Source organism: Leucoraja erinacea, unplaced genomic scaffold (genome assembly GCF_028641065.1).
Source record: "Leucoraja erinacea ecotype New England unplaced genomic scaffold, Leri_hhj_1 Leri_1050S, whole genome shotgun sequence".
NCBI lineage: Eukaryota > Metazoa > Chordata > Chondrichthyes > Rajiformes > Rajidae > Leucoraja > Leucoraja erinaceus.
The window spans coordinates 1-10,000 of record NW_026575287.1 but is presented as its reverse complement, the minus strand read 5'-3'; the positions used below and the strand labels follow the sequence as shown (position 1 = coordinate 10,000).

The 10,000-nt window shown below is 57.3% G+C and overlaps 1 protein-coding gene across 1 annotated transcript; it reads right to left on the bottom strand.

Annotated features, from left to right (window-relative positions):
- Window positions 1–2,336: 2,336 nt before the first annotated feature.
- Window positions 2,337–5,349, bottom strand: LOC129715184 (basic proline-rich protein-like). The gene is made up of 3 exons (XM_055665048.1): window positions 5,292–5,349; window positions 2,714–3,681; window positions 2,337–2,390 (listed from the first exon to the last, which is right to left on the bottom strand). The coding sequence occupies exons 1-3, from the start codon at window positions 5,347–5,349 to the stop codon at window positions 2,337–2,339; spliced, it is 1,080 nt and encodes a 359-aa protein (XP_055521023.1).
- Between the last annotated feature and the right edge of the window lie 4,651 nt (window positions 5,350–10,000).

Here is a 10,000-nt window from a genome sequence, read left to right as displayed (position 1 = left end):
GGATTTCGGCCCCGAAACGTTGCCTATTTCCAGAAGGATTTCGGCCCCGAAAGATGCTGCTGCACCATAACTCAGCGGGTCAGGCAGCATGTCTGGAGAGAAGGAATGGGTGACGTTTTGGGTCGAGACCCTTCTTCAGACTGAGAGTCGGGGGGGGGAGAGGGAGACGAGAGATAGACGGTGATATGGAGCAAATAAATGAAAGATCGGCAAAGAAGTAATGATGATAATTATCTAATTATTATCTAAATTGGTGGCCGATTGGGAAAGGGGGGAGATGCAGCGAGACCTGGGTGTCATGGTACACCAGTCATTGAAGGTAGGCATGCAGGTGCAGCAGGCAGTAAAGAAAGCGAATGGTATGTTATGCTTTCATAGCAAAAGGATTTGAGTATAGGAGCAGGGAGGTTCTACTGCAGTTGTACAGGGTCTTGGTGAGACCACACCTGGAGTATTGCGTACAGTTTTGGTCTCCTAATCTGAGGAAGGACATTATTGCCATGGAGGGAGTGCAGAGACGGTTCACCAGACTGATTCCTGGGATGTCAGGACTGTCTTATGAAGAAAGACTGGATAGACTTGGTTTATACTCTCTAGAATTTAGGAGAATGAGAGGGGATCTTATAGAAACTTACAAAATTCTTAAGGGGTTGGACAGGCTAGATGCAGGAAGATTGTTCCCGATGTTGGGGAAGTCCAGGACAAGGGGTCACAGCTTAAGGATAAGGGGGAAATCCTTTAAAACCGAGATGAGAAGAACTTTTTTTCACACAGAGAGTGGTGAATCTCTGGAACACAGAAGGTAGTTGAGGCCACACAGTTCATTGGCTATATTTAAGAGGGAGTTAGATGTGGCCCTTGTGGCTAAGGGGATTAGGGGGTATGGAGAGAAGGCAGGTACGGGATACTGAGTTGGATGATCAGCCATGATCATATTGAATGGCGAATGGTGCAGGCTCGAAGGGCCGAATGGCCTCTACTCCTGCACCTAATTTCTATGTTTCTATGAAGGAAACTGGCCGCTGTCAGCTGTTTGCTGGGTGTGAACAAGAAGTTGGTGTGACTTGGGTGGGGAGAGGGACGGGGCGGAGAGAGAGGGAATGCCGGGGTTACTTGATGTTAGAGAAGTCAATGTTCATACCGCTGGGGTGTAAGCTGCCCGAGAGGAATATGAGGCGCTGTTCCTCCAAGTTGCGTTGGGCCTCAGTCTGACAATGGAGGACAGAAAGGTCAGCGTGGGGAATGGGGACTTTAGTTTAGTTTAGATAATATTTGAAACGTTTCACTGCTAGTGAGGGAGTGGTTCTTTCTTAGTTTGGTTCAGAGTGGACACAGGCCCTTTGGCCCACTGAGGCCGTGCTAGTTCTGTGTTATCCCACTTTCTCATCCACTCCCTACACACACTAGGGGGAAATTTATAGGGGGGGGGGGCGATTAACCTAGTGCGATTAACCTAGTCCCCACCCCCCCCCACCCACCCCACCCCACCCCTCCACATCTCAACCCCTCCCCGCACCCCTCACCACCCCCCCCCCACCCCCCCCCACCCCTCCCCCTCCCCCCCGCCACCACAACAGTGACACAAGGCTCGTTTTGTCAACAAAAATCAGAGTTTATTAAATGTCTAGTTTAATGTTGCAGACCGGGTTTGGGGGGGGGGGGGGGGGGGAGGAGAGAGATGGGGGGGGGGGTGGGAAATTATTTACAACAGTATGAGGGGGGGAGGAGGAACGGGAGCCTTGCCCAGAGACAGGCCCGACACAGACATGGATGGGTGCCAGCACCTTTGGGTGCTACGGCTGAGGACAGGGTGGGGGGGGGGGGGGGGACTGGTTGGGGGGGGGGGGGGGTGGTGGGTGCCGTGGTGGGTAGGGTCTCTTAACGGTGAAGGGTCATTTTGTTGGAGGGAGGGGTTGGATGGGGAGGGGCCCCTGGCTGGGATGGGGACATTGACTGAGTAGGGCATTTTGGGGGGGTCTCTCATGAGGGGGGAGGGGGGTGGGGGAGGGGGGAGGGGGGGGGCAAATTATCGGGGGCTCCTGGAGAGGGGGGATTGAGTGGGAAGAGGGGCTGGAATGGGGAGGGGCCCCTGGCTGGGATGGGGACATTGACTGGGTAGGGCATTTTTGGGGTGGGGTCTTTCATGGGGGGGGGGGGTTGGGGGGGGGGGTGGGTGTGGGTGCCGTGGTGGGGTAGGCTCCAGTTGGTGAAGGGTCATTTTGTAAGGGGAGGGGCCCCGGGGAGGGCTGTTGGATGGGAGGGGACATTGACTGAGTAGGGTATTTTGGGTGGGGGTCTCTCAATGGGGGGGGACCTTGCATGAGGGTGGGGGCAAATTATTTGGGGGGCTCCAGTGGGAGGTGGTCGCTGGCTGGGGAGGGGCCCCCTGGCTGGGATGGGGACATTGACTGAGTAGGGCATTTTTGGGTGGGGGTCTCTCATGAGGGGGGGGGGCAAATTATCGGGGGGCTCCAGTTGGGAGGTGGTCGCGGTCTGGCTGGGGGGGGGATTGAGGGGCTGGAATGGGGAGGGGTGGTTTGGGTGGGCAGGGGGGGGCCAGGTGGGTGGGGGCCCCCCTCCCGGAAGAGGTCCTGGAAGAGGATGTCGGCCCAGGGCTTTGCCCCAGGGCAGGGGGGGGCCTCCGGGCCAGGGGAGGAGGGGCAGCATCTTGCCCCCGGCCGTTGCCCGGGGGTCCCCCACACCCCCTCCCCACCCAGGGCCCCGGGACCAGGGCCGGGACGTTCCTCCTCTTCCGCCCGGTGGAAGCAAGCAGCCCAGGATGGAGTTGGGGAGGGTCCTCCAGAACTCCCACAGGCCTGGAGACCCCGGGACCCTCTGCCGGGGAGGGGGGGTCTCGTCCAGGGCGATTTCCACAAAGCCATCTCGTGGGGTTGGGGGGCGGGGTGGGGGGTGGGGTGGCCGGGGGTCTGTCTCTGCCCCGAGACCGGCCGGGCAGGCGTGGGGAGGAGAGATGAGAGTGACCGCCAGCCCTGTCCCTGCCCTTGACCCCCGCGGACAGGCCTAGCACAGACTTCTTCAACCAGCCCATGGGCCCAGCGGTCAGGCTCGGCATCGGCCTGGGGTCCAGCGGCGTTCTGGCCCCTCCGGCAGGGACGTCCAGCCAGGTCCAGGACAGAGGGCCGTCGTCCCATCTAGCACCGGGCATCGCCAACTCAGGGGGCATTTTGGACGTCCAAGCCCCTTCCAGCAGAGGGGCGCGGCAAGGCCAATCTCCCCGGAGTGACCGATCCTGGAGGCCGCCCTCGGTGACCCGTCTCTCTGCGGACGGGCGATCTCCAGGGCAGCCGAGGTGGACGGTGACCATGGCCGGAGACTGCGCCAACGTTGGGGCGAATGGCGGGGGGGCCAGGGGCAGGGGCAGGTGGCCCTTTGAGGCATTTGGCCGGGGGTTGGGTGGGCACGGGCCCCAGTCGGCCGCGGGCACGGCAGTGGTCAGCGGCGAGAGCCAGAGAGTGGGCGGCTGGTCCTCGACGCCACGGGGGAGGCCGCTAGTGGCGGTGGTGGCCGCGAGGGGAGGCGGGGGGCGGGGGGCGGAGATCGCCAGGCCTGGCGCTCGGCACGGCGACTTCTCCTTCTGCCGCCTCCACCTGCCCGTCACACACGGGAGAGCCTGGATGACCAGGAGGAAGGTCAAGATGGCCACGGCCACTAACACCAGGTCTGTGGAAGAGAGGCGCGGGTCAGAGACACAGGGCGGAAACAGGGTCCCACGGCCCACCGTGACCCTCGACCCCCGACCCACCGTGACCCTCGACCCACCGTGACCCTCGACCCTCGACCCACCGCGACCCTCGACCCACCGAGACCCTCGACCCTCGACCCACCGTGACCCTCGACCCACCAAGACCCTCGACCCACCGAGACCCTCGACCCACCGTGACCCTCGACCCACCGTGACCCTCGACCCACCGTGACCCTCGACACCTCCGTGACCCTCGACCCTCGACCCACCGTTGACCCTCGACCCTCGACCACCCTCGACCCACCGTGACCCTCGACCCACCGTGACCCTCGACCCACGTGACCCTCGACCCTCGACCCTCGACCCACCGTGACCCTCGACCCACCGTGACCCTCGACCCTCGACCCACCGAGACCCTCGACCCCACCGAGACCCTTGACCCCGCAGAGGACCCTGGACCAGTTTCCACCGTGACCCTCGACCCAACGTGTTTACCCTCGACACCGTGGACCCCCGACCCACCGTGACCTCGACCCTCGACCCACCGAGACCCTCGACCCACCGAGACCCTCGACCCACCGTGACCCTCGACCCTCCGACCCTCGACCCTCGACCCACCGAGACCCTCGACCCTCGACCCACCATCTATCACCACATACTCTAGGTCAGAGACACAGTGCAGATACAGGCCCCTCTCGGCCCACCAAGGCTCCAGACAAGGTTTACAAGAACAATCCCAGCAATGAGTGGATTAACATACGATGAGCGTTTGTCGGCACTGGGCCTGCACTCGCTGGAGTTTAGAAGGATGAGGGGGGGGAACCTCATTGAAACTTTACCGAATAATAAAAGGCCCGGATAGAGTGGATGTGGAGAGGATGTTTCCACTAGTGGGAGAGTCTAGAGTCTAGAGTCTAAGACCAGAGGGCACAGCCTCAGAATTGAAGGAGGAAGGTTCCTTTAGGAAGGAGATGATGAGGAATTTCTTTAGCCAGAGGGTGTTGAATCTGTGGGAATTCTTTGCCAGACAGACGGCTGTGGAGGCCACACGTCAGTGGATATATTTTAAGGCAGAGATAGATAGATAGATTCTTGATCAGGGCGGGTGTCAGGGGTTATGGGGAGAAGGCAGGAGAATGGGGGTTAGGAGGGAGAGATAGATCAGGACCACGGCAGGACAAGGGGTCACAGCTAAAGGATAAGGGGGGAAATCCTTACTAAAACCGAGATGAGAAGAACTTTTTCACACAGGCGTGGTGAATCTCTGGAACTCTCTGCCACAGAGGGTAGTTGAGGCCAGTTCATGGCTATTCATTTAAGAGGGAGTGCTAGAGTAACTGGCCCTTGGTGGCTAAAGGGGATCAGGGGGCGTATGGAGAGAAGGCAGGGATGGGATACTGAGTTGGATGATTACAGCCATGATCATATGAATGGCGAATGGTGCAGGCTCGAAGGGCCGAATGGCCTCTACTCCTGCACCTAATTTCTATGTTTCTATGTTTCTAATGGCGAATGGTGCAGGCTCGATGGGCCGAATGGCCTGATTCTGCTCCCGTGCCTTATGGAGGTGTGGGGGCGGTGAACTTACCATGAGGATGGTGGATGATATTGGCCGTTGTCCGAACTGACCCGTCTGCCACCATCATCCCCGACTACACACGGACAGAGGTTCTCCCCCACCCCCCCCCCCAGAACAGTTGACCAGTGTCACCACGGTTCCCCAGTGTGACATCACCGGCACCCCCAACCAGACGGTCACTGGTCAAGATGGGACCTCGTGCTGCAGACAAATCCGTCTGTCCAGCGGCTCTCACGCCAATTCCTGCCCCCAGACCGCAAGGAATTAAGGCCATAGGGGATACAAGTGTGCATTTAGGCCATTCGCCAACCAATCAAGTTCTACTCCATAACATTCAACCACGGGATGATCCTTATTCCTGATCCCTTTCACCTCATTAACTCCTGCTCTATAGCCATAAACCCCTGACACCCGCTGTGGTTGAAGGATCTAGAGAGGCCTAGTCCGTCTGCCTGCCTGGGTATATACACTGACTGTTTGGCTCCACAGCGCAGTGGTGGGGCAAGAGATCACCCGCCTCGTTGTTTAAAAGTAAACGTCCTGTCTGGGCTTTCTTCCTAAAAGAAAGTCTCTTATTCTGAGGCTGTGCCCTAGTGGTCCTAGACTCTGTGACTTCCCACTGAGTGTCCCCCCTCGTCACACGAGTTTCAAGTGAAGTGTGTCCCCCTCATCCCTTCTAAACTCCAGCGAGTGCGTGTTTCGTTAAAGTGCACTCGTGAACGACCAAAGTGGTCATTGTATGTGTAGTGAAGCCAAGGTCATTCCTGGGGCTTCTCCTAAGCTGTGTGTACAGGTTCGTTGGTGAGACCACACCTGGAGTATTGCGTACAGTTTTGGTCTCCAAATCTGAGGAAGGACAGTATTGCCATAGAGGGAGTGCAGAGAAGGTTCACCAGACTGATTCCTGGGATGTCAGGACTGTCTTATGAAGAAAGACTGGATAGACTTGGTTTATACTCTCTAGAATTTAGGAGATTGAGAGGGAATCTTATAGAAACTTACAAAAATTCTAAGGGGTTGGACAGGCTAGATGCAGGAAGATTGTTGCCCGATGTTGGGGAAGTCCAGGACAAGGGGTCACAGCTTAAGGATAAAGGGGGAATCCTTTAAAACCGAGATGAGAAGAACTTTTTTCACACAGAGAGTGGTGAATCTCTGGAACTCTCTGCCGCAGAGGGTAGTCGAGGCCAGTTCATTGGCTATATTTAAGAGGGAGATAGATGATGTGCCCTTGTGGCTAAGGGGATCAGGGGGTATGGAGAGAAGGCAGGTAGTACGGGATACTGAGTTGGATGATCAGCCATGATCATATTGAATGGCGAAGAAATGTGCAGGCTCGAAGGGCCGAATGGCCTTCCTCCTCTGCAACCTAATTTCTATGTTTCTATACCTCTATGTGGGCCTCTCCACAGGGGAAGATATCCATGGTTGCCTCAGAGCCCGTCATTGGCCATGGGGGTGCGCAGTCCGCAGATACTCTATTGGGTTTGTAGACTTGCGTCACAGGGCCGTGGCGGCCGGTATGCGGAAAGGATGTTTGTCCAACTCTCTACATGCCTCCGTCTTGACAATGAGCCTTGCAATACCTAGACACAGGCAATCATTTGAGCAAATCCAGGAGCTGTAGGTCACACAGGATTCGCAGCGAGGCCAGAATAGACGCTCACTCAGAGCATGTGAAAAATCGACTGAGGAATTCTTGATCAAGAATGGACTACGGGTGCGTCTTTGGATTTCACGAGGACCATAGCCCTTCTTTTCCAACCCGTGCTGATACGGTTTTCTCCACAAGGCCCACCTAATACGTGATAAGGACTGAACTCGCTCAAAGGGTAAATGTGGAAAAAATTGCCTAGACAGTCTACCTCTCTCGGGCTGGTGATCACTCGGAGGTTCCGGTGGGTGAAAGGCTTTTTCAGCTATTATCTGCCCGTTCTGATAGGTTGACAAGCTGTGGACCCGTATTGGAGTCTTTAAAAGCCTGAGTAAAGATAGACTGCCTGCATCTGCTATCCAGGTCAAAGAAAGATTCTATACCATGATTAGCCCCACGGGGGACCCCTCCTAGATGATAGAGAGACGGGGCAGTCTATCCCCTAACAGTCATTTGAAGGTACCCATTCAGATGCAGCAGGGCAGTGAAGAAAGCGAAAGTCTGGTATGTTAGCTTTCATTGCAAAAGGATCTGAGGCGGTCGTGGATCAGTGAGGTTCTAATGAAGTTCCTACAGGGTCCTGGGTGAGACCACACATGGAGTATCTGAGTTACAGTTTCTTAGGAGCTCCAAATCTGAGGAAGGCATTATTGCCATGGAGGGAATGCAGACTAGATTGGTTCACGAGACTGTTTCCTGGGACTCAGGACTGTCGTTATGAAGAAAGACTGGATTAGACTTGGTTGTAGAGCTCCCCTTTCTTCTAGGAAGATTGATGAGGGGATGTTATAGAAACTACAAAATCCTAAGGGGGTTGTGGACCTAGGCTAATGCGGAACAATTGCTCATCCCGCTTGTGGGGGCGGTCCAGCGTTACAAGTCAGGGGAAAGTGTAGGATAAGGGGGAAATCCTATTAAAAACCGAGAGGAGAGAACTTTTTTTTCAAACAGAGACATAAGTGATATTTTGTGGAACGGACTTTTGCCACAGAGGGTAGTTGAGGGCACAGAGTTCAGGTGGCTATATTTAAGAGGGCGTTAGAGGTGGGCCTTGGGCTAAGAGAGATCAGGGGGTATGGAGAGAAGGCAGGTACGGGATACTGATTGGGGATGTTCAGCCATGATCATATTGAATGGCGGTGCAGGCTCGAAGGGCCGAAGGGCCTCTACTCCTGCACCTTCAGTAGTATGTTTCTCATAGAGGGAAGCTGGTCGAGAGGTGACAGATACAGGACAAGTAGAGACAGGATTAGTGTAATGTAAATGTCCGACACTGAAAGTCTTCACAGAGTCCTCCAATGATGCAGGTAGCATGACCGTTGCGGAGCCAGCAGGTCCAGGAACAGCACGCTTCCATGCGGCGACATCGATGATCATACGGGACTGTACCCACGTGAGGTTCCAATCACCCACCCGCCCCCTGACCTCCTCCGATCGGGTGGAGTGCAAATGTCTACGAATATTCTTGTAAAATATTTATTGGTTGCTAGGAGAGACAGTCGCTCTTCCAGGGAATGCTAAATGCATTTCGTTGTCAAGTGTAAGTTTCCAATGAACATGAGGGGGAGCGTGAGAGCTGAATCTATCAGGGTCAGGACGCGCTCAAGTTGGGAGAGGAAGGGGGTTCACAGTAGGACTGATCTAACATCCGGGAAGAAACTGCCCCTGAAATCTGGAGTGATGTGTGGGTGTGTGTGCGTTGGTTGAGCACACTGGATCTGTACCTCTTGGGGATGGGAGAGGGGGGGGGGGGGGAGTGAGGAGAGGAGAGGGGAGGGGTGAGGGAGAGGGAGGAGAGGAGAGGGGAGGAAAGGAGCGGGGATTCCGGAGAGGGAGGAGAGGATGAGGAGAGGCGAGGGAGCGGGTCCCCGAGGCGGACTCTGAGACTTTCTGTTCCTTGCAGGGGAGGGGACCCTCGCGGGGAGGGGCGGAGATACTCGAGGGAGTGACGAGAGGACCAGGCTCCCTCTTCAGAGGAGACCCATAAAAGAGAAGGATGAGGTAGAGGAGGGGAGGGAGACGATGGTGGGAGGCAAAAGAGGGGAGGAGCAGGAGAGGGGGGGAGGGAGGGGAGGAGGGGAGAGGGGGGAGGGAGGTCTAGAGAGAGGGGAGGGAGGAGACAGGGGGGGGGGGGGAGGCGAGGAGGGGGAGGCTCGAGAGGGGAGAGGGCGAGGAGAGAGGAGGGAAGGGGAGAGGAGAGGGGAGGAGGGGGGAGCTCGGGAGAGGAGGAGAGGGGAAGGGGAGGAGGGAGAGGAGACGAGAGGGAGGAGAGGGTCGGGAGGAGGGCGGGAGGGGTCGGGGGAGGGACGAGAGGGGAGGAGAGGCGGAGGGGAGGGGAGAGAAGAGGGGGGGAGGGGGAGGGGGGGAGAGAGAGGCGGAGGAGGGGAGGGCGAGGGGAGGGAGGGAGGGAGAAGGAAGGGACGAGCGGGGGGGGGGAGGAGAGGGGAGGAGAAGGAGAGGGGAGTGGGGGGGAGAGAGAGGAGCGGAGCGAGGAGAGGGAGAGGGGGAGGGACGGTGAAGAGGGGAGACGGAGAGGGGGAGGAAAGTAGAAAGGAGGGGCGGGAGAGGAGAGGAGAGGAGAGGGGGATGTGATAGGACCTGGGGAGGGGTGGAAGAGGGGGAGTGAGCCGAACACATCACTGCGGTTGGCATCAATGGACGTCGCTGCGGCTACACTCCACACACCTAAATCCACGTTCTCTGGCCACCCTTGTGAGTAATAGGGGGGACGGTTATTGCGCAGTCCTGACCCTAACCCGAACGCTCCCCCTCATCCGTCCACCGCGTGGTAACTTCCCGCTGCCTCGGCCAGGCCTGACCACAAGCCTGGATCAGCCGGGGGGGATTGACACGTTGCTAAGTCCTCGCGGACCTCTTGATGGAGCCATAACCATGGGTCCGCGGGATTCTCGTCCCACTGGCGCTCCTGTGCTCCGCCCGCCCTGTGGTAGGAGAGAGGGAGAGAGGAGGGGTGCATGATGTGCAAGCACCCCCGTATCATCCATCTATGGACGAGAGAAAGATTTTAGATACCGGGTACAGTCTTGGTTCCTTGGTCTCCAAA

What these genes read in the sequence shown, in the direction of transcription:
- LOC129715184 (XM_055665048.1), bottom strand. Translation starts at nt 5,349, where the DNA reads ATGATGGTGGCAGACGGGTCAGTTCGGACAACGGCCAATATCATCCAC. An exon ending in TATCATCCACCATCCTCATG is followed by an intron (nt 3,682 to 5,291) that starts GTAAGTTCACCG and finishes TCTCTTCCACAG; the next exon opens with ACCTGGTGTTAGTGGCCGTG. An exon ending in CCCTGGTCCCGGGGCCCTGG is followed by an intron (nt 2,391 to 2,713) that starts GTGGGGAGGGGG and finishes TCCCCATCCCAG; the next exon opens with CCAGGGGGCCCCTCCCCAGC.